Source organism: Camelus ferus, chromosome 2, assembly GCF_009834535.1.
Source record: "Camelus ferus isolate YT-003-E chromosome 2, BCGSAC_Cfer_1.0, whole genome shotgun sequence".
Taxonomy (NCBI): Eukaryota; Metazoa; Chordata; class Mammalia; order Artiodactyla; family Camelidae; genus Camelus; species Camelus ferus.
The window spans coordinates 49050538-49070249 of record NC_045697.1 but is presented as its reverse complement, the minus strand read 5'-3'; the positions used below and the strand labels follow the sequence as shown (position 1 = coordinate 49070249).

At 42.7% G+C, this 19712-nt stretch overlaps 2 protein-coding genes across 11 annotated transcripts in view; one reads left to right on the top strand and one right to left on the bottom strand.

Moving 5' to 3' along the window:
- The first annotated feature begins 7029 nt into the window (after positions 1–7029).
- On the top strand, positions 7030–11131 carry STBD1 (starch binding domain 1). Its single transcript, XM_032457635.1, has 2 exons — positions 7030–7364; positions 9240–11131. Exons 1-2 carry the CDS (start codon positions 7157–7159, stop codon positions 10100–10102), a joined length of 1071 nt encoding a protein of 356 aa, XP_032313526.1. The 5' UTR covers positions 7030–7156; the 3' UTR covers positions 10103–11131.
- Positions 11132–13458: 2327 nt separating this feature from the next.
- Positions 13459–19712, bottom strand: part of CCDC158 (coiled-coil domain containing 158) — a 69724-nt gene continuing 63470 nt past the window's right edge. For 5 of the 10 annotated variants that reach the window (XM_032457608.1, XM_032457592.1, XM_032457622.1 and 2 more), the window contains 4 exons: positions 19476–19543; positions 16944–17102; positions 15100–15199; positions 13459–13681 (listed from right to left, as the gene is read on the bottom strand). In XM_032457608.1, coding sequence (XP_032313499.1) covers positions 13564–13681; positions 15100–15199; positions 16944–17102; positions 19476–19543 — 445 coding nt within the window. In that variant the 3' untranslated portion in view covers positions 13459–13563. Of the gene's footprint in view, positions 13682–15099; positions 15208–16943; positions 17103–19475; positions 19544–19712 lie in introns of all 10 variants that reach the window. The other 5 variants (XM_032457568.1, XM_032457557.1, XM_032457584.1 and 2 more) reach the window with 2 other exon arrangements.

The window sequence follows — 19712 nt, the reverse complement described above, 5'->3', positions numbered from 1 at the left end:
GTCCTAGTTCAGAGCTATTACCCTCACTGGTCTGTGGAAGGCCCTCCCTCCTCTGGTTATTTACTCATTCACTCGTTTCCCCCTTATTCCAAAGCCCATTCCTACCCTTGTGCCCAACAAAGACATTCTCTTTAATCTGTTTAAGAACTGGTCTTAATCATGTACCCTTGAAACCTAAGTAGTGTTATTATGAATGCATATGTATTTTCAATGTATATAAATGTTATTGTACTAGAAATCTTGTTTCTTACCTTTTAATTACCAACATGTATTTAAGATTTAATTACATTACTGTGTGTAGATCCAGTTCATTGCTCTATCTACCTCACAGTATTTCATAGGCATCCATCACATTTTACATACTATTTCATGATGGGCAGTTTGGTGGCCTTGAATGTACTGTTGCCCCAAATAACACCACGTGTCTGCTTACAGTCTTGTGCAAAATTTTCTCTGGGCTCTACACGTTCAGGAGTGGGACTGCTGGGTCCTGGGGTATATGCATAACTTAATTTCACAAAATTCTTTCAGATTGTTCTCCAGATTGTACCTCCTTACTCTCCCATCAGCAGCATCAGATCTTTCTCATATTTGCCTTTCTGGTGGATGTAAAATGGTGTAGTATCATTGTTTTAATCTGCATTTATCTGACTACCAGTGAATTTGAACATTTCTGCTCCTTTTTACTAGCCATTCATATATTAAAGAAAAAACAATCCTGAGTGCCTATTATGTTCCAGGCATTGTTCTAGGCACCTGGGAAAAGCATCTCATCTTCATTTTATATTGGACTTCATGTCTTTTTTTTTTTTTTGATCAATTTGTGTGAGTTCATCTTATATCTACATATTAATGCCTTGTCGGTTTTAACAACACAAAAATCTGCTCCCGCTATGGATCTATCTGCTAACTTTGTCTACAGCAACCTCATTCACCAGATAGCCTTGTTTTGACGAGGTCAAGAAGTGTTTTGGCCTCCTGTGTTATGCAATATCACAGTGATAGTCTCCTGGATTTTGCTCTATTAGCTCTGTACTTTTACCGTTTACATTTAGGACTTCATTACATCTGGAGTCCATCAATTTACATGGTACAAAGTAGTAATCTAACTTTATTTTTCTCTGTACAGTTAGCTCTTTCTCCTAACACAGATTTTCCTTTGCTGTAAAGGTTTCATCATTCAGTGTAAGAGATCTCAGCCTTGAGTCTATTCTGGAACTAAGATGAGTCAGAGGTTTGCAAACGGTTGCAATTAGAAAATGTCTCTGTGAAATCTGAAGCTGGGCAGTTCCAATGTGACTGCTTTGCAGAAAGGTTTGACTTGTGGTTAATGTTATGTGGAGCAGCAGGAGCCAGAGGCTTGACAGCAACGGACAGGTGCTGGTGAGTACATCTCCCAAATGAGGTGTGGGCTTGTGGAGAGGAATTACAAACCAAGAGCAAGGCGGTAATTCACCGTAAATGCTGGAATACTACCACAGAGGTTCTCTGGTGTCACATACATCAATTTGCATGCTCACTTCTAAAATACATGCTTTGAAATTTGGATTAATAGCCATTAGGATTCAGCGTAGCTAGAGTTTCAACCATGAGTCCTGGGAGGTCAGCACACTGGGTTCAAATCCCAGTTTGGTCACTCACCAGCTGTATGACCTTGGGCAAATCAGTTCTCTCAGGAATTTATGAGATAATCCTTATACACCACTTAGCTTAGGGCCTGTGTATATTAGGCATTCAATGAACAAAGACAATAAAAAGGCCTATTGCATAACAGACTTTGCATTCTGGGGAATACAAAGAATAAACAAACTCTGGCCCTTAAGGGATTTATGATCTAATATGGGCAAGGATACACTACAAAAATAATTATACCATAAGAGAAAACCTCATAGTTTGCTCTAAGAGAGTTACAAAATGCAATCGGAGTTCAAAGAGAAGAATGACATATCAATTTGGGGGTTGGGGGGGTGGGATTGGGGGCTGGGGAAAAGTCTCATGGAAGGAAGTGCCTTTTGGAAAATGTCTAGACCAATAAGTGAAGGCTCTAGCGCGGGAGTCCCAGTTTGGCTGGAGTGCTGATAAGTGGAAGAGAAAGGCCTGGAGAGGTTGCTGGGCTGTGTCCTGGAGACCCTGAAGGCTAAAATGGGGTTGAATTTAATCGGGCAGAGGGAGGAGATGCCCTGCTCGGGGCTGTACTTGAGGAGGGTTAAACCAGGAGTGGTTGCAGAGAGGGTCACAGCCAGAGCCAAGGGAGGTGCAAAGATGATAGTGGCATCTGAATAGGGGGCAAGGACACTGTGAATGACACGAAGGGAGGAACGCAACAGGCCTTTGACGGAAGAACCAACAGGACTCCCAAGGGCAACCTTTTCTCCCCGAGGCCATTTCCTTCCTACCTGCTCTGCTGTCCTCAAAACCTCAACCGGATTTCCTCTCTCTCACTTAGCCAGTAGATAACCTGACTCCTCCCCATTTATACCTCCAAGTGTTTCTTAACGGCATCCTCTTTTTTCTTCATGCCTGTCCCCTCCCCTCCTTTCATCCCAGGCCGCCCCTCCCGCTGGTGTTCAGCCTCACCGCCTCCACTTCCTCCTCCCCGTGGAATCCCCACGAGGGGCCTCCTGTCTCCTCACATCCGCTCTTGGTCTGAAAGAGCTTCCCCTGGGCTTGTCTCTTCTCAAGGGGCACTACAATTTCTCTCCTACCTTTTGCCTCCAAATTTCTTAGGGGAGGGCTCACTCAACGTTGGCCTTCACCATGTCCACATCTCAGCCTTCCGAAATCGAGCGCCCACCCCCACAGACGCCGCAGAGCCACCCTGACCGCATACGGGCCGAATCCAGCCATTTTCTTCTCAGCCCTCTACCCACCAACTCCGCTGGGCGACACCCCCGTTCCGCCGCCCCACCACCCGCTCGCATGGTTTTCTGTACCTGACTTTGGAAACAAGTCTCCCGAGTCTCTCTTTTCCCAACTCTTCGTTCCCTCTCGCTCTAATCCTCTCCCACCCCAGCCCTGCAAACAACGCACCAGGAGTGTGCAATCTTCTTGTGTAAGGTAAAGGGGGAAAATGTTTATATAAATATATATGTTACCCACTCTGCAGTGTCGGCTCCCAGGGAGGGTCCTCCTGCCCAGTGCGCTCCAGCCAACAGCCCAGTTCAGCAGCAAAGGAAAGCGTTCTTCTTCCACCAGAAGACAGAGGCCTACGAGCTCCCGCTCTAGAGCACAAGCTCTCATTCGTGACCGTCCAAGGGGGGGCTGCTTTATAGGGATCCCGTCAGTCAGCGGGGAGGGGGTGGAGTTCTCGTGCGGCGCAGGCGCAGCTGGACTGCTGCCGCCCCACAGCGCAGGGCCCGCCCAGCGTCTCTGCGCATGGCCCGTGCCACCACCATCTTGAGATGTTCTGCTCAGTGCTTCTGAACAGGGTGTCTGAGCTGAGGTGTCCTGTGCAGCGCTTCTGTGCTGGGAACGCTGATCTGACATGTGGGTGCAAAGCCTAGTGAAATCAGACGAAGCACAAAAGAAGAGGTTATACCTTATCACCTAGATTCATCTTATTTTTCCTGGGGACCCCTGTGGGCTTAGATTTTTAAAATATCCATCCATAGCTGTATCTACCTATTTATACTCTATTTAATAGAATAATAATCAATTAGAAAATAGCCATTATATTATGGCCCCTAAAATATAACACCAAGACATAATTGTGAATAAGCAGCAATATGGAGGCAGCCTTTCAATCTTTATTGAAATTATACCAGGGGCTGAAGTTAGGCTCATTCTTGATTTCCTCTCAGAATATTAATTTCTACCACGATTTAACTGCAACCTCCCTGTGAGGGATTTCCAATATCTCCAGCCCTGATATTCTTCTTAAAGTATAGACCCCCAGTCCCAACTTCCTGCTAGTATCTCAAATTGAACCCATCTCAGCCGACTTACCATCTTCCTCCCTCGTCCCTATTGAATCTGCTTTTTTTGGTTGTTGTTGTTCCCACCTTCCTAGGCTCAAAGGTCTTCCACACGGAGGCAAAAACATTATTTTGCAACTGTATAGTGATAAACACAGTATTGTTAATGCTATAAGTATATTTTTAGAATGTGTGACTGTAGACTTTTAACAAATATGGCAGTGAGTGGAGTTTCCTTTGAAAGCAGCAACATAGTAATCAGAGTCGACGTTTAAGTTTAGAAAAGCCAAATAAATAATGTTCCTTAAAAATGTTGCATGATACATCTGATACAATGCAAAAAGAATTCTGAAGAGTTGGGAAGAATTGTCTTTTTAAATTATATTTTTAATAAATGAAATAGCAATTGATAACAATAATAAACCTTCATTAAGAGCCTTCTAGGTATCAGAAATGAGTAGTGGAACTTGCATCCTAGGACTTTATACATCTTCTGGAATTTCATTCATTAGCACATTGATAAAAATTTTGATGGATGAAGCAGTAGCTGAAGTTATCAGTGAGGAAATAAAATGTTCAAGGATTTTCATATAAAATCACTCTATTGGCTTGAGAGTTTGTAAAATTTAAGGACAGCCTATGTATGACATCAAGTTTTACTTTGACAAAAGGAAATGGAATAATTCTAAATTTTTCAACGAAATTTTGACTGTTAAAATATTAGATCTACAGTAGTCTTACAAGAACCAATTAGTAAGACAGAGTCCATAAAGGAAATGCTATTTTATATACTGACATTCATTTTCTTAAAGATAGTTTTGCTATTACTTTTCATTGTTTTCATATTCATCTCAAGATTTGTTTTGTTATCTTAAGGCTGCTTGAATTGAGATCTATGTGTGGTTGTCAGTAACTACCGGTCTTTTAAAAAGCCCATCATTGACTCCCTAATTAGTGTAAGACATGAAATCTACTTGACAAAAAAGCAACATCTACATTGTGCTTAAAAAAAAAGCAGGTAGAATCTATACAAAGAAGATGATAATAATGCTGCAGACTGGGAATATATGAAGCTTTTAATTCAATTACTCAACCAGTACTTTTTGAGGGACCACTCTGGGAATGTTCTAGGTGCCAGAAATTCAGCAGAGAACAAAGGACAATAAACTCTGCTTTCATGTAGTTTACATTCCAAAGAGAGGAAAGAGAAATTAAGTAGAACAAACCTGTGGTGGAATTAGATTAGTAGAATGTATTAGAATTGATGCCCTAAATTCTAAGGAGAAAGTAAAGCATAGGGAGTAGGGGTTGTAATTAAAATGGGGATTATCAGGGAAGGGTTTACAGGACAGATGACATTGTGTAAAGATCTGAAGCAGAGATGTTAGGTATATGGATGGATTTTGGCAGCAAGGATGACTCTATGCAGGAAGCCAGGGTGGCTGAAGAAGGGAGAGAGAGAGATGAGCTCAGAGACACCCTGGGGGCAGATCCTGTAGTCTTAAAAGGTTTTTGCCAGGAGTTGTGGAGCAATTAAAGGGTCTTGAGCAGAGGCCCAGAAAATGGGCGTGTTTCAACAGGATTATTTAGATTGCTATTTGAAACTATGTAAGGGCTCAAAGGTGGAAGCAGGGAGAGCTGTGCAAGGTGACGGCAGTAATCCAGGTAAGAAATGATGGTGGCAGGCCCAGGGTGACACTCGCTGTGGAGAGAAGTAGAATTCTGAATATATTTTGAAGAGTGGCAGAATTTGCTACTGACTACTGTGAGAGGGGGTAAAAAGAAGAGTCAAGAACGACTCCAACTTTTTTAGGAACGGGAAAGGATGTGGTTGCCACTTTCCGAGATGAAGAAGTCGGAGCAAGTAGCCCGTCTGGGGACATCAGATTTGAGTGAATTGGATTTGAGACATCTATTAGCAACCAGGAGGAGGTGCTGAGTTGGCGCGGTCTCCTCTCCCATCTTCCCTCTCCCCGCCTCTTGATGGTAGGGACTGCGACCTGCACCAAGGCGCCAGCACCAGTAAGTCTACTGGCCGGTCTTGCACCCCTTAGGGGCTGCTGTACCGTCGAGCATGGGGCACATTTAAACGATTTGTCTTACCAGAGGAGCTATTTTAGCTGTTATTCCAAGGCGGATATTTGCCAGCTGTGGCCGTAGCAGTTGGATGTAGGAGTGTGTAGGTCAAGGAAAAGTCTCACTCTGCTGATACAAATATGGGAACCATTAGCTTGACGTTGGAGTGTGAAGCCTTCAGATCAGTAGAGGAGTGAATTAAGAAAGAAATGTGTATAATTCTTAGTTTCCAGGGTTGTTTTGTGGGGATCAAATTAAACGCAACCATTAAACACCTGGCACACTGACAGCGCTTAGCAAAGATGGTTGCAGTTTTTATTGATAAACCCATCCGTAGTAGCTTGCCTCTGTGTAACATCCAGTCCAGTCAGGAGGGCGCGCATTTTGTGACAACCACGCATCCCAAAAGAGGTCGACTGGATGTGGCTGAGGTGACTGGCATTTAGAGATGGAAGGATCCTAGTCTGATTCTTTTCCTTTTACAGCAGGAGGCGGAAGCTTGCAGAAGCTAAGCGCAGCTAACCGAAGGCCAAACACAGCCTCCACTTCGCCCGCTGTGCTCCTGGTCTACCCCATCCCATCCAGCCCGGCTGCCTCTCCAGCTCCAGCTCCAGCCGCAGCCCCATGTGGTCGACACATATCGGCCCCTTCTGCGCTAAGTTTCTGGAAGCTTCGGTCTCTATCCGACCGCGCCACATCTAAGTGTCTGTGAAGAGGAGGAGGCGCCGAGGTGCCTGGCGCAGTCCCAGGCAGGGACTACCTGACGGGCAGCTGGAGCGGGAAGGGGTAAGGCAGCGGGGCAGGTGCGGGTTTGCGCGGCGGAGCCGTTGCGCCCTTGGGTTCTTTCCGCTCGCGGGACGCACCTGAAACAGGGCGCCCGATACTCCAGGCCGCCGGCGACTGGCAGAATCGGGAAGGAAAATATTGGAGAAGGAGGGCGCTCGTGCGTCCGCCCAGCTGGAGCCTGAGGCTGCAGCCTCGGGGCGGGAAGCTGGGCGGGGCTGGGAAAGTTGAGTCCTAGTCGCGGAGGGCTGGGCTCCGAGCGGGAGCCCCCGCCGCCCGGGACCGTAAAAGGCTGGAGCGGGCTGGGTAGGTGTGGCTCCGCCTGCGTGACCTGAGCCCCCGTCTCGGTCGCCGTCGTCTCCCGCAGCTGCGGCCTCTCAGCCATGGGCGCCGTCTGGTCCGCCCTGCTGGTTGGAGGGGGTCTGGCCGGAGCGCTTTTCGTTTGGCTGCTGCGGGACACGGGAAAGGAGGGGGACGCGGAGCGGGGGAAGGACGCCTCTCCAGGGGAGGCTGCGGCTCCGGGAGGCGATAAGGGTGGCGGCGGCGGTCTGAGCCCTGGACCTTCTAGGCGGGAGCTGGTCACCAAACCAGGTATTCTTCCTCCCCGTGTCTCGAGGGGCAGATCTGCCAGGGGGGCTGTGAAGTTCACTGAGGGAGGAAAAGGCACACCTGGAGCTTTCCTAGCGGCCCATTCCCAAGGACTAGCTTCCTCTCCGCGGCCCGCATTTCCCCTGGCTGGTGCGCACGCGCCGGGCGGGGTTCTCGCCCTCCATCGAGGCCCTGGAGATGCCCTGGCGCTGCGTCCAAGGGCCGCGCCCCGCTGAGTCGCTGCCCTCGGCGCCCGCCCCTGAGGACTTGCACCGGCCCCTCCAGCGGGGATGGGCTCCTCCGCTTGGCGGCGCTTGGTGCAGTGCGGGCAGCTGCAGCGGCAGCACCCCTTCAGGGCCTTTGGAAAGGAGTGCTTAGGTCTAGGGGACCTACGACCCTCTCCAATTTCTGGCCCGACAGGGACCCTGTCTCAGTCCCAGTCCCACAGCCTCATGTCTTCCCATCCCTCACCCCATGGAAGAGCCACGTTCGGGAACACTGGAGCAGTGAGCACCTCCCACTATCTGGACGCTTCTGTCAGGGAGGCAAAGTTCAGGTTGGACTCTGGCCATGAAGGCCTCGGCTGAGGCCCTGGGGCTGCGCGCTGGCCGCCCGTATCAGAGCCGTCGGGCCTCCCCCATGCTCACCCCGGACGGTGCAGGGTTGTCTGAAACCCCAGGGAAGAGGCACACTTAATAGGGGTGCTTAATAGAGGACCCGACTCCGATGAGTAGAACTGATATCTAGGTTTTCATCTCTATATTTTAGACCCTGCATGCTGGGCAAAGTGCACTGACAGAAAACCTTACTTTCCAGTGCCCTCCCTGGGCGAGCTGCCCATGCCTGAATGCTAGTCCAGTGGTGAAAATGACATCTGCAAACTTTTAGTGGAGTGGTGTTCATGTGTGCCTTTCCTGCGACTGGTTTTGGATGAGCACAGATCCCATTTATCTTCTTTTTTGTGAAAGCCAGCCTCATGTTGTAGGTTGAAAGATGGGAAACTCAGTAATTTTTATGTCTTACTTCCAACTCCACCATTAGAAAGAGACAAAATTAAACAAAACTTCCCTGTTCCCACCCCAAACCCCCATCTATACTGATTGTATGGTTGTGGAGATTTCCATCTTACAGAGAGCTATTTGGACCATCAAGGAGGTGGCCAAAAAGGAAACTGAGTCTTTAGGGAGCTTGGATTGTGTACTCTTAAGAATATGTATTTTTAAAGTATACAATGGGAGGGGATATAAAAAGCTGAAGAAGTTTCTGATGCACATGGGATTGGCAGGGAGAATCCAGCCCTCTCCCTGACCCTCACCGCCATTTCTGGCCCAGGGACGCACTGCTGTCCTTTGAATTCTCCCACAGTGACAGCTGCAGCTAATCTGCCCGCACCTGTGAGAGCCAGTCCCTGACCTGCATGTAGTTCCTGGGGGTACGAGTGTACTCTTCTGGTTTACAGAGTAACCATCAGCTCTTCGCCACACAGGCTGGACAACATTTTTTGATGATAGGAGCCAAACTTGACTTGGTTGCACGCCAGTGTGGCCTGGACTGCGGAGATCCAGGACCGTGACAGGGTTACACTTCCGCTTCTCCAGCTTGCCACCTCATTTACACTCTTGTGCTGGTATACTGACACTCTTGGACGTGCATTTTATTATGGGATATGCATGTGTATTCTTAGAGCACAGTGTTGTGGCCATACTAGGTAGTTAAGTACTTGATTTTAATAGAGACAGTCTGTGAACTGCAGATAAGTTAGTAGCAAAGTCTTTAATAACTAAACATATTTTCTCAGCCTAACTTGATTCTTTCTCACATGAACTGCCTAACATTATTATATTTTTCATTATTATTATTATTATTATTTTTTTTTAGAGCATCTTCAAGAAAGCAATGGACGTTTGGTTTCTGAGACCAAAGGCCCTGGTGACCTGCAAGCAGCAGCATGGAGACTGCAGAGTCCTTCTGGAGAAGGTGGTAACTGGGACAAGTCAAGAGCGCATGTTCCTTCTGGACAGTTTCCAGACTCAGAATCTCTAGCTACCTCAGGGACTGGTAATGCTCAAAGTCACTCTAATGTATCAAGACATAAAAGCCTTGGATCTCCCACAGGAGAACAGGGATTCCAAGAAGGCCAAAAGACATCTGCTAAAGCAGCTCCACATTCGGCAGAGAAGCTGCCTTCTAGCAACCTGTTCCTGGACAGAGCAAAAGAAGACATGAACCTTGCACAGCTGGACAGTCAGGCCCGGGCTGACCATGAGGACTGGGAGATGATGTCCCGGCACTCATCTTGGGGAGATGTTGGTCTGGGAGGCAGTCCTGAGGCTCCAGTGTTAAGCTCTAACCAGGGAAAGGACTATGGCAGAAGCACTCTTATGGAAGCGAGAGGTCAGGAAGTGGGTGTGAAACCAAAAAGGGCAGTAGCAGTGTCTGCAGAGTCTCGGCAGGTTAGCATCAGGTTCCAGGTCCATTATATCACAAATGCTGGTGTGCAGTTCATTGCAATAACTGGAGACCATGAGAGTCTTGGGAGGTGGAAGGCTTACATCCCACTCCAGGGTAGCAAGGATGGGCTCTGGTCTCGTTCTGTGTCCCTGCCAGCAGACACAGTGGTAGAATGGAAGTTCGTGGTGGTAGAGAATGGGGAAGTTAGTCGTTGGGAAGAATGCAACAATAGATTCTTAGAGACTGGCCATGAGGATAAAGTGCTTCACAAGTGGTGGGGGATTCACTGATGCAGTCTGCGAAGTACTGAAGAGGCTGTTGCAGAAAGTGGAAGAGGCTAAGGTTGTGGAGCACCCTGAATAATTTAAAATAAAGGAAATGTAGCTCCAAACCTAGCCATCAGAGTTGTTTCAAATTTGCTAGTGGCTTTTGTCTCATGTGTAGATAATGCTTCCAGTGAGCCTGGACTTTTTTTCCCTGTGGTATCGATGGATGGGTTTATGCTGATCCATCATTTCTTTAGGGCTTGGTCGTCTTGGGGAGTGGCTGGCTAAGCTTCAGATGTGCACTGGTCAGGAACCACAGAAACTAACCAGCTGCACAGGATTTAGGCTTGAGCTTTTGGGAGATCCTTAAACTAGGGAAGTGAAACAAGCCTCATTCAAAAAGAGCTGATTTCCTATTGATACAGCTGGAGAAACACTCTCTGCTGCATACACATTTTATATTTAAAAGTAGTTAACACCATATGGAACCGTTATTAGAAAATATCTGGTCACTAGATGTAATTAGTAAGGATATGAGGAATGTATTAAGACTTCCCAATGTTTTTGCTTGATTTTACCTGCCACAGATGGTTTGAAGGTAGCAAGTATATTCTTGTCTTAATGATCGAAGGCTGGTGTAGAGACAAGGGGCCTAATCAGAATGTGCCAGAGGGAGCAGCCCAAGAGAAAGAGAAAAGGACGGGGGTTAAGGTGTAGGCTAAGCAAGGCGGCCTGAATGACACCTCTTCGAGGGCTGGGAGGTACAGGCCAGCCTGACTGCAGGGTGGGATGCACCGTCATGTACTCGTGGGGCCTCGTAGGACCACCTCTCCCACTGCCCCTCTCTCACACTAGATCTGGGCTGACACACGGCTGTTCTATAGCGATTGTTTCACCCTCCTCCTTCTCCTTTCATGCCAGAAGCTGTCTTGAGTAACAAAATTGTAACAGAACAGTGATACAGAAGTACATCTTTGCTCTAGGAAGAAATAAACATTTAAACTTTGCCATTATAACTGAAAAAATAATAAAACCTGAGTTTTAATATCTTTATTAAATGTCTGAATTATTTGTATAAATCTTAGTACCATAACAGTTAGATGTAAAATAAAATTTTCTCCACTAAAGACACAGAAAAAAAGCAGACATTAAGAGGCATAGAAGTCTGCTTTTCTCCTTCTTTTAGAGAAAAAGTTTGAGTATTTATTTTAAAACTTTACCTGTGGAGGGATGCCTGTACTTGAAAATTAATTCTACATTTAAAAAAACCTTTTAATAAGTGTAACATTTATTGGCAAAACAATGTTTAGTCCTGGTGACAGATGGTCTTTGTTGAAAAGAGCATAAACCCAACTGGAAAAGTGTTAGAAAGTGCGTAAAGAACTGTTTTTGGCTCATAGTATTTTTAATGTTAAATTCACATATACTTCTTACCTACTTCATAATGAATTTTATATTCTGCCAGTGAGGTCTCCAGAAGACATTTACCACTGCTGCACAGAATGCCCAAGCATATCTGTTAGGTAAAGCAATTCACAATAGAAATCTGTTTAAAGTTCTCACTAGTCATTTTATCATTACCTGATGAAATAAAAATCTTTCAGTAAAGCCAATTGATTTAAGAGATACATATAATACTAAACTTCATATTTTAAAAACTCATTATTTAAAATTGGACGTGCTTAGAGTGAGGAATAGGAGGGCTGGGGGAGGACTTGGGTCCTACTTAGCTTATTACCCGCAGTGGTTAGGCCGAACGCTACCTGCTGTCACAGACACCTCCATGTCACGCGGTGGCAACAGCAGCAGGGCTGTTCCTGGCAGGAGGGCGGTTTTCCTTGCCCATTGCCACCCAGGCTCCTGTCCCATGGCTCTCCTGTCCCCCTAGCCATCGCTGTCCTCTGTAACCAGCTGGTGGAAGGAGAAATAAAGTAAGGAAAGACACCACGCTTACTAAAACTTTAGGCCAGAAAGTTCCAAGTACTGCTGTGTTCATGTGCCTCTAGTGAGACCTGGTCAGGTGGCCACATGCAGGTGGAGGCGAGGGGGGCTGGGGAACAGCCTCTGGCTGGGCAGCAGTTTCTCAGTGACATCTGTACTACAGAACAGAAGTACAGACTTCTGGGGGCAGGCTGGCTTCTGTGACATTGTTCCTGTTGTCTTTGGCACAACTGAAACATTTCTGTATCTGTTCTTCTGGTCTCCTTTTATTTGGTTGACATCCTGTAGTATAATAAATATATTTCGTTTCTGTCCTTGGTTCCTGGCACAGAGCTCCTCAACCCCTTGGCATTTCCTGAGAGACAGGAGTGCCTTTTGTTATTCATAATAAAGCCCTTTAGGTCACCCTGAGTTTCTGCCAGTGAGGTGACTTAGGTGGGCCCCTAGATAGCCTCCGGCTAGGACTGGTCACCAGAAAGACCAAGTGGTTGGAAGCTTGTGACTTTCAGCTCCACAGGCTGAGCTCCGGGATGGGGAGGGGCCTGGAGATGAAGCTCCACAAAGACCCTTAAATGATGAGATTTAATGAGCTTCCAGTTGGAGAGCAAATCAAGGGCATGGAAGCTCCACAGCACCACCCCTTACCTTGCTCTGTGCATCTCTTCCATTTGGCTGGTCCTGAGTTATAGCCTTTATAATAAACTGTAATAGTAAGTAAAGCACTTTCCTGAGTTCTGTGATCATTTCTAGCAAGTTATTGAAACTTTAGAGGGGGGTGTGGGAACCCCCAGTTTGTAGCCAGTCAAAAAGTACAGGTGGCCTGGGACCTGGGGGCAGTCTTGTGGGACTGAGCCCTTAAGTCTGGAGACTCTGACACTAACTCCAGGCAGTGTCAGAACTGAAGTGACTCACAGACACCCAGTTGGTGTCCACAGAGAATTGGTTATTGGTGCTGGAAAACACACCACATACAAATGCCACTAATTTATTAAAATCTAATTAAGGCAGACTGAATCCATTCAATCTGCAGAAGATACCAACTGGCTAAAGAATAATAAACTTTTTCTTTCTTTCTTTATAGTTATTAATATGTAAAAAAAGAAACTTTTCCAAAAGTTTTCATCAGGGGCCCCAATGTTTTGTTGTGTGATTACATTCACTGATATTGACAGAACAGTGAGTTCAGGGTCACAAAAGGAATCCCTGTCAGTACCTTGGAGTTTGTCCTTCTGGGCATGATACCCCATCTTTCACTTTCATGTGAAAGCAGTTTTTAAGCTGAAAAAAAAGAAAAGGACTATTGCCTCAGCACCAGTAAAGATAACGTAAAACACGTAGTTATTCCAACACACTGGTATTAGCACAAATTAACACCTACAAGGTATGAACACTTTCACATCTGGCTAGTACTGCTTGAAGTTTTACTGTGAGAGCATTCAAGAATAGTTTGTTTCAAAATAGTTTACAGGATAGGGTATCTTTTATTAAATTTTCACATAAAAAGAAAAAAGTACACAGGGCACTAATTATACGTAACACCACAATTAATTGGGCATCACCTCTCTGTAAATAGGCAAGCAATGTATCATTTTAGTAACATTTTTTCCTGGTCTTTCACTTTCTGTATCCTCTTTTCTTGATTTCTGATCATTGAAGACATTGCTGAAAATGTTGATAAAACAGTTAGAAAACAACATTTACTCAGGCTTTAAATTCCATAATGTGCCTCTTAAAAGGTCAGCTTGCTACTATAGAATAAACACATTCTGAGCTTAAGAAGTTCTTACCAATTGTAAAGTAGCGTATTTTTTAAAAGACTGAAGTCATGAAACAGAGATAAGGGCAGATCTTTGCTCTTTCAGCTGTTTTAAATGAGCATGATTATCATTATTACAGAAGTAATACACACTAATTGTAAATAATCTGAACACCTCAGGAGGGTACAAAGAGAGATAAAGGTCATTCTATGCCTCTGTTCCCCCAACCTGTTGAACCTCCCCTCCCCAGGTCATCACTGTAAACCCTTCGGCATATTCACATGTACACACACACATAAGTCTTCTTTACACAAATGGAAATATGTGGTATAAATTGTTCTGTAGCTTGTTTTACTCAACAAAATGTCAACATCTTTCCAGTTCAGCTCATGTTTTGTTATGACTGCACAGTATTTCATTATGTGGATGTACCAACATGTTAGTAAATACATTTTTAAAAGTTGCTTTCTTATTCTTGTTTATAAATAATGCTATAGGACATATGTCTGTAAACAGACTTTTATGTGTGTGTGCAATTTTTCTTGCAGAATATATTGCTTGAAGTGGAGTTTCTGGGTCAAAGAATATGTGCCACTTTAAATTTTGATAAATGCTCCAAAAGTTCTCTCCAAAATATTTGTTTTATAATTTCCAAGAGATATTCCATCCAGACAATGCAACCAACAAAAAGTTTTTTAAAAAAATTTTAAACAAATACAACACATCTTCCATTTGGATTATTACATGATAGGATTACTCAGATAAAGTCAGAAATATAAGTCAAAGTGTGAATAAAAATGGTGTCAGTAAGATAATGCATCCTCCTTAAAAAGCTTACAATAGACTTAAAATGAAATGTTTTCCTTTATGTTTATATACACAGAGATCTGGAATTACCATAAAGAATTTGTAATTTTCTTTAATAACAATTTGGTATAGCTTTAGTATATTAAAAAGTGTGGATTCTGGACTCAGAAATTGCAGAGATCAAGCCTCAGCTCTACTACTCATTGTGTGACTTAGAACTTGCTGCCAGTGACTCTTAGCTACCTTATTACCAAATGACGTGATCCTAGTGCCCACCTCCTGGTGTTGTGAAGCTCATAAGTTAAGGCACTGAGTACAGGGCCTGGCACATAGCTGATAAGTGCTCAGTATTAATCCAAGGGTTAGTCATGCTTAAGACCCTCATATTTTGACCAAGGATTATGAATTGCTTATTCAATATCCTTTTCGGTTGGTCCACAGATAGGAGGCCTAACCTGAAGGGAAGGTGGGTATTCTTTTCAGCAAGGAAGATTGCTCCAAAAATGTTCACCATACCTTGGTTCTTCATCTGTAAATCTTCTACCAGAGTCTGCAAGCTTTCCAGTCTGTTCTGAAGCTTCCTGCATGTTTTTCCGGTTGTTTCTATTGGCTGAGACTGTGAAGCTATTAGAAAATTGCTTAGATGTGGTATTAAAAGTCTATTCAATATTTCTTTTTAGAAATCTTCCAATTACAGGTTAAACAGTCTCTGCTTTAAAATAATGGAATCTTTAAAGCACTATTTTAAAATAAAGAAACGTCAAATCTAAATATTGCAATACTAGCTTATCTGATTGTTTCAAACCAGTCTGATTTAGTATTATTTAACTACATAGCATTAAATGGGATGAGTGGGAGGAACACTTCAAGTTTAATGATACATTCTGCATTGTAAATGACAACTTTTCATACCAAATCTGAGTAGTTCCAGTAACTTGGGGTTTGGAAGAGCAAGATTCAATACTGAAACTGGCAACATTTTTGAATGTGTGTGAGGCCAAGCACCCATTTCAGTTGCTGTCACGTGAATGAGGACAGTATTGTATGATGGGAGAGGGCAGTACAGACATGGCCACAGTGAACATGGAACCTAGAATAAACGTGGCAGCAGCAACTGAGGAGGGCCCAGAGGCATCTTGGCTAGTCTCTAATAGGTAGGTATGCGAAGTTTTGTCAACCTCTAAAAACTAGTTGTCAATCTCAAGATTTTAATTTTGAGCTTAGTCTCTGACTTGCTGTATAATCTTGAAAATAGTTTTGATGGCTCATTTTCTTATCAAAAAATGCCCTTTTAATTAAATATATTAAGTCTAAAAGGCAATCATCTGGGACTTATTTTAGTTCAAGAGAAAAAAAAACAATTTCTCAGAGAGATTTTTAACATAAATAATATAAAATTTGATGTTTGATGACTATCTAACAATAGGGGGATAAAAAAGAAAATGCCATGCTATAACGTAACCACAAACTAATAATGAGGTGACCAGCAGCACTGTTCTACTCCTGCAATAATCACTGCTCTAATAATGAAGTAACTTGTTACTCTGTTTTTTAAATATTAAAGAATAACTTAGAAATATAAGAGATGAAGGAGGATACAAATGCAGAAAAAAGATAGTAAAAAAGAAAATGTATTAAAATCTATCATTAGATTCTGATTTTCTTTTCTTTTTTTTTTAGGATCTAAAATATATTGGGTATAAAATTTCAAAAGACCAGAAACTGACTTAACAATGATGCAACAACTTGCCTAGTTTATTCCTTATCAAAGGGAATGATGCCATAGGGCACTAGGGCAGTGTGAGTCATATATGGTGAAAAACATTTCAAATTCAATTCAATATAGAAGTCCACTTATTTATCAGGCACTTATTCAAAATCAAACATTTTTCCCATCCATCTTAGTGAATAACAAATGAACTTAAAATTTAAAAAATGAGAACATTTTGACAAATTTGTATGATAGATACTTGCACTTTCAAAGGCAAAGACTGAAGAGAGTCATAATTTCAGAGAATGTAAATAAGAAAAAAAGTCATTCTCAGCATTTAAAAAAGACCCAAAATCTTATTATAAAATGGAGAAAAAAGTTCATTATTCATATCAGAGAAAGAAAAAGATAATATTTACCTATAACATCTATGTACATTTACTAAGGGATGTGTGTGTATGTGTGTATACAACAGCTATTCTATTTAAATAAGACCCACATAAGCACACACCCACCACACAACATCAATTAGAGCATACATATAAGAACACCGTGTAAAACCTTATTAATTCCGATTATGGAAAACAACTGTTAATTCATCAGAGTAGGAAATTGATTAATCTCATCAATGATGTCAGATCATTCTTACCTTTAACAGAATCAGACGAATGGACAGGCTTGGTGGATCTATACTGTGATGTGGAACCTATAGAATCTTCAACTGAACTAGTTAGGAGTGAGTGAACTGGAGACTTCTTAGGAGAGGAATGGAATGAACGAGAAGCAGGATTTTTCACAGATGGACTTCCTAAAAGTTGACAAGAACAAAAGTAAAAGGACAAAATTAATTAAAAATAGTATACTGCACCTCTTGAAAAATCAAACTTTCATGAGAAAATGTTCCCAATGATGGGGGTGGGGGTGGGTGTTCTAGTAAATACCCAAGGCTTCGAGTTGGAACTGAAAAGGGCTATGTTTTATGAATAAGGAACAAGATCTGCCCTTAGGGATCCTGAGGTCTATCTTCAAATTATCTTCATTCCTGATTGCATTAAATTGATCTGGGATTGCTGGTGTCCTTGGTTGTGTACCAGAAGCAAGCATGAATGCTGTCTGGAGGAAGGTGACCTTATTCTAAGTCGCAAACCATCTGTACAATTTTTCACACATCTGTCATCCAACAACCAGGCATATGAGGAGACAAAAATAACATGGCAGAAAAAACCAAGAGAAAAAATACAGGTAATAGATATAGACCCACAAGATCTGGATAATGGAGGCACAGCCTACCACAGACTCAAAAGCATTACTCTAAACCCCAAACCAGTTCTTCTTACATAAAGAAAACCACACCTAGACACATCAACAAAAACTGCAGTAAATAAATGAAACTCAAAGACAAAAACAATCTTATAGCTGCCAGAAAGGCAAAAAGGACAGATTACATGTAAATGAGTAACAATTAATTTTAGAGCTGACTTGTTAGTAGAGACAATGGAAGCAAAAAAAACAATGATACATTTTCAAAGTGAAGGAAAAATGTTAATCTAGAATTCTATGCTTAGCAAAAATATTCCTCAAAAATGGGGATAAAATAAAGACAAGTTCAGAAAAACAAAAACTAGGAGAACACACTAAAGGCATAAGTAAAATGTTACCAGAGAGAAGGTAAAGTGTGAAGAGGTGGGTGTATCTAAATGGATATCAACTGTACAACACAATGCAAATGATCCACTGTGATATTTACATTTATGATTAAAATGTGACAACAACTGTATGTAAGTTGGAAGGAAAGTGAATGGAGTTAACACGTTCCAAGGCACTCACAATGTATGAGGAAAGGTAAAGGGACTCATTTATATGACTCTAACAAAGCAAGGATATATGTTGTATTCTCTTGGGTAATCATTAAAATAACATGTAAGTGAAGTAAAACCTGAAGGAATTGTTTGACTTCAAATAAATGCTTTTTTTTCTTCACAAAATATTAGTTCTTAAAAGATTTCTCGTAAGTTAAAGGTTATCTAAAAATTAAGAATTTGCATTTATTTTATGAATGTCATGTTTTGATTTTATATACTAATACTCTTCTACAAAAGACAAGAAAATTTGGAAATTTCTCTTCTATCTCTTTCACCTCACAACTGGATTTTCCCTAATTATGTTATTACTGTCCAAATTTATAGCTAAACTTTTGTTGAATAACCATCATTCTCACAGTTTCATTCTTTCCTATTATTTCATTCTCTTCCATAGGAAGGCTTGATTGCTTGCCTGCTGGTTTGCCTTTGCTCTCCAAATCTAACAGATCCTCTCTATTGTTATCTTTCATCTTTCTTAGTTTTAAAAATTCCTTTTCTATATTATCTCTAGGGCCCATCATGTTCTTGAGTATGATTTCAGTCATGTCTATCCTATTTTTTAAAATTTTTCTAAGGCTTTTCCTGTAATGTTTTTATTTTTTCTTCTGCATTTCTAGTCTGAGTTATCCCATTTGGCTTTTCCACAAATTCTGTTATCTTTCAATCCCCTCCTTGACCTTCTCATTTTATAGAGCATTTTGCCTACTTATAGTCCTTGGAAAGTATATGGAGAACCATCTGTCTCATTTCTTTTTCTTTTCTTTCCATCCATTCAATAAGTATTTAATGAGCACCTGCTACATGCCAGGAAGGTTCTAGGTCCTGGGATATATCAGTGAGCCAAACAATTAAAGACACCTGCCCTTGTGCAGCTTTTGTCTAGCAGGAGGTGACACACAATGAACAACATAAATTAGTAAGTTACACAGTAGAAAAAATGCTAAGTGTAATTGAAAAAAAGAAAAAGATAAGGGGGACTGGAATTGTGGGAGGGTTACAATTTTTATATAAGTTGGTGAGAGGTAAGTCTTACAGGGTAAGTGACATCTGAGCAAAGACTTTAAAGGAGGTGGTGGGATTAGCAAAGTGGAGGGAACAGTGGGTATAAGGGCCCTATTATAGAAGCTGCCCAGCATGTTGGAGGAACACTTCAAAGGAGGACAAAGCAAAGTGAATGCATGGGGAGTAGCAGGAAGTGAGACCAGAGAGTTACAGGACTTACAGGCCACTGTCATGACTGGCTTTTACTCTCATGGAAACGAGGAGCCACTACAGGGTTTTCAGAAGGTCTCATTTCTGTGCTTTCATTGAAAACTCACCTGCAGATGGGAATGTGAAGCAACCAGGTGGGTCTTCCAAGTCTCCTGTGTGTAATGTGACTGGCTCTCTGGAAGCATAAGAATGGTCATGCAAACATTCCATTTCAAAACACAGTGCTAAATTTATGGACAGAAACAAGATAATGAAGGCAAAAGTGATGGCTGAGAACATAAACCCAAGATGGCAGTTATAACCCTAAACTGCAGAAGTCCTAAAATACCCTATGAAGGAGATCC